Consider the following 4,083-nt stretch of genomic DNA (forward strand, 5'->3'; position numbering starts at 1 on the left):
AGCTTGTTCAGCATCTTCGACTTGTACTTTTCTACGTATGAGCCATCATCGTACCACGGCGCATGAGAAATACACTTCTTCACGACACCCAGACCGTTCGGATCACCTAAAGGCAGGTATTACAACACGGACTGAGACGGAAATCGCCCTCACCAGCGAGAGCCTCAAGATTTCTGTAAATGTCGTCGAAAATGAAACCAAAATCAGCCATAGGCAAGTGGCTATACTCCTTGCCTGGACCATCAGGCGTGCATTTGGTGATGGTTTGTTGTAAAACCTGAGTTTCGAGGTCCATCAGCCATCACAAACACGAAGTGTGCTTACGTGAGTTGCATGAACATCGAGTGCCATCTTGTTAACGTTGCCATGTAGCGTCTCCGCTAGCAGAGCGTGCTCCTGCGGTGTTTGCATACAAGCTATCAATGCCTGTAACAGCATTAATCCAGCGGAACGGTCGACGAGATAAATGACGACCAACCTGGAGAGAATGCGTTCCACGACGGTCTTGTGATATGTAGACTATATTCTCCAGGACCTGCAAAAAATTTTCAACACCGAAGATGATTTCGGCAGTATTCTCTTACATTGCGGAGCAGAGCGATCCTCTGACTCGCTGAAGAGACTTGGAAAAGTTGCTGGCACATGTAGTTAGCATACGTGTCGCACATTATACGAGATAATACCTGAAAAAGGCAAAAATAAGGTAGAACCGAGTAGGCCTGGGAACTCCATGGACGATATATGAAATTCGATGCTTGGCTACCACAACCACAACTACCCAGATGCGAAAACAACGGTAACGAACCGTTAAGCACACGATATTGAACAATACTGAGTTGATAATGCGACTAGCAGATTACGGCTCGAAAATCCGAAGATGGATGAGAGTAGGAGTATTCTCACCGGCTGTATCTCATGGATGATAGCATCAATGAGCTTCTCCAACTCGTCATGGGCCCCTCCATCCGCAGCACTCGCCGAAGTATCCGAGATCAACTTCTGTAGGACACGACTGCCACTACGGTCCATAGCCATCTCGAGAATCTTGTCCTGTATCTGACAGAAATAACATTAAAAAATAACACTTCACAGAAGCCTACCTCCTCCAACGTGACACTAGGTGAGTTATGATTGTGGCCGCCACGGCCTTTCAGTTTCCCAGCGCCAACATCAGCACCAAACGTCCCACTGCACGGCGTTGTCGATGTTCTCTGAGATGCTGCGTCGCTACCAGCATACCCTGTGTTGGACGAGCCATGCCGAAGAGGTATTGAAGGCCACAAGTTCGATCCACTGACAGCACAGGAGTTCACAATGACTTACTTGAGTACTATCTCACCTGCTACGATGACCTGCTTGCGGGGTTGAAACTCCATCCGGGAACATCTGGTTGTACATCCTGCCACTACTGCTCGCCGGAGGCCTCGAACGATACGACGGATGAGTATGAGACCCACTGGGAAAAATATCTAACACGACAAATGAGCACTCGATCAGATGAGCTCAGCTCACTGCCGCACCTCGAGGCGTTCCCGACGCTGCATCATTCTGCATCATCACACGGCTCGATGCAGACAATGCCATCCTGCTGAGCTGAGGCGTCGAGTACCCCCCTCCGGCGGACTGGCAGGTGGTATTGTTCGCCGCCAGAGGTGAGGACATCGACGACATCACCGGACTACTTGCAATGTGACGAAACATACAGGAGCTGACCGGCCATACAATGGTAAAAGGGGACTCGCGACAGATTCAAACCGACCTGTCATAACTAGTGAGTCCGCCATCATGCAAATTGGATGCATCCGCCGCCGCCGGTGACATTGGTGACGAGAGAACTCCACGCAAGTAGTAATATCCATCATCTTGCGAACGGGGATGGTCTTGCTGGTGGAGCTGGGAACCCTCGAATGCGCGATAAGGCGAAGTGGACGACGACACTGCATCGAAACCCGAAAACGGGGACCGTACGTCCGGTGGTGGAGCCGTGGCCGCCTACAAGACTCCGAATGGCGAGGATGATATCACTCCTGTTCTGATAGCTTACCATAGGGTGTCCACAACCAGAGGCAGTCCAGCTGGTGGGAGGCGTACCAGGCGTCCAACATCCAGGATCAACGACACTCGCTGATGGGGTGTGCGAGGGCACGACAGATCCTTGCAGAGACCTACGATATAAAGCCCATTCTCCACGACGAAGATAGTGGCGAGCTTGCCTATCCATAGCATGCCAGTCGCCCGAAGGGGTGTTAGTAGTGCTATAAACACCAGAGTTGGATGGAGCAGTCATAGCAGAACCCGACGACGATGGGAACATCGGACCATCTTGAGAACCACCAACTGGAAAACTAGATCCTCTAGATAGTCCAGCCACGATACCAGGAGGACTGAAAAGACAATGTTACACCTCGACATTATTTCGCACTACGTCAAGCTAGGACGCAGGAACCGTCAAGCCACGCAAAAACAAAACCGAGCGAAGAAAACAACCAAAGGCACTGCTTTGGTTGTTGCGAGAGAACAACCGCTGCTCACTACGCTGTGCTGTCACTATCACGTTGTCCACCATCACTAGCCCTCGTGAGGGAGCCTCCAGCTCCCGGAGTTCGAACTGGGCGATCACTAGCTTTAGGGGTCCAAATCGACGCTTGCAGACCGGACAGATCTGTCGCCTAAACAGAATGTGAATGAAATGCACTACGCACTCGAAAAACCTGATTCTGGAGACATGCACGCGTGAACCAGGATGAAATCCAAGAACAAAACATATCTTACCATTGACGACAGAGGTGACTGTAGACCTGGGGCGCCAAACTGATCTGCAGTGGCTTCCATGGGGGAGTCACTACTGCTGTCAGAACGCTCAGTGCTGGCGAATATCTCACGAATTGAACTGGGAATCTGAGAAAGTCAAATCGATTACAAAAGTCCTCACAAGCAGCCTAGCTCAAATTAGAGAGACGATCACAGTTCAGGAAAGCGAGCAATGATGAAAAACCGGCGGTACATGATGTTGAACGATAAAGGCAAAGACATGGCAAGGTAAATGTCGAAAGAGATGAACTCAACCGAGCCGCAACGATGGACAAATATGAGATGATGAAGCCCCCGAGACGGACCTCAATAGTATGGGACATAGTGGTGTCAATGTTAGCCAAGAGATTGAAGGGGATAGAAGGACGTTTGGCCACTCACGGGAGAGATAAATACACAACTGCAAGGAGACCAACACATGTCAAGGAGGCAACTTCGAGTAGTAACCTCTATCAGAAAGCTGAGCAACGACGACTTATGCAGTGCTCGAAATAAAGAAAATGTCATGGCCTACCGTACCCTCGAAGGACAGAGGCTAACGACACCACAGTATAGAGAACGGCAGGTAAACCCATAGCTGGTAGAACAGCTGTAAACCGTGGGAGTGGGCTAGAATGGGGGCGTTTGGAGCGTTCATGGGAGGCTGTTGCGAACGGCTGATGGCATACAGGGTCTCCAAGGGTCAAGGACAGATCATAGGACCCTTGAACGGTAGGGTATTACTTCCATTACCGAGCCAACAAAGCACGAATTGATGGACAGTTTGTACGGAAACCCTATGCGTGGCGCGGAGAAATAACGTAAGTTTCCAAGATTCTAGCTTTCTTTACGCAAGATACAATTCGGGCGCGCGCTAAAAAACTTGCGCTCTATGCAGCGTTTTTTAGCCTGTGAACTTCTTTTTGCCACCGTCGTCTTTCACTCGTTTGGAAAAGGTGTAATGCTGCCCAACTAACGTTTTGACAGTTTTATAGCATTGCAGAGTTTTCATGTTTTCCCCCTCGACAATATGGCATCGCATGATCAAAGAGTAATTGTTCAGAGTTGTCTAAATGGTTGGAGGGGTTTGAAAGGCTCATTGGCTACTTTACGAGGTTCAAGGTGATAACGATTCGCAGTATGTGCAGCGGCGTTCCAACTAGATAACGAAACACAGTAATAATGAGGAAACAATGAAGTCAACGTATCACCACTCGTCATCATCGTCGTCAGCAACTCCCCAGCCAGACTAAAATCGATTCTCTGTAGAGCATGATCGAACACAATGCCTCT

At 49.5% G+C, this 4,083-nt stretch overlaps 1 protein-coding gene across 1 annotated transcript in view; it reads right to left on the minus strand.

Moving 5' to 3' along the window:
• The window catches only part of Pmar_PMAR000231 (hypothetical protein), a gene marked incomplete at both ends in the record, with an annotated part of 5,047 nt that overhangs the window by 260 nt on the left and 704 nt on the right, over positions 1-4,083 (minus strand). Inside the window, 8 exons of the mRNA XM_002768777.1 lie at positions 28-106; positions 154-277; positions 325-426; positions 479-535; positions 585-683; positions 904-1,056; positions 1,101-1,188; positions 2,045-2,165. Of these exons, the coding sequence (XP_002768823.1) occupies positions 28-106; positions 154-277; positions 325-426; positions 479-535; positions 585-683; positions 904-1,056; positions 1,101-1,188; positions 2,045-2,165 (823 nt within the window). The remainder of the gene's footprint in view (positions 1-27; positions 107-153; positions 278-324; positions 427-478; positions 536-584; positions 684-903; positions 1,057-1,100; positions 1,189-2,044; positions 2,166-4,083) is intronic.

This window comes from Perkinsus marinus (genome assembly GCF_000006405.1).
Source record: "Perkinsus marinus ATCC 50983 genomic scaffold scf_1104296967108, whole genome shotgun sequence".
Lineage (NCBI taxonomy): Eukaryota > Perkinsozoa > Perkinsida > Perkinsidae > Perkinsus > Perkinsus marinus.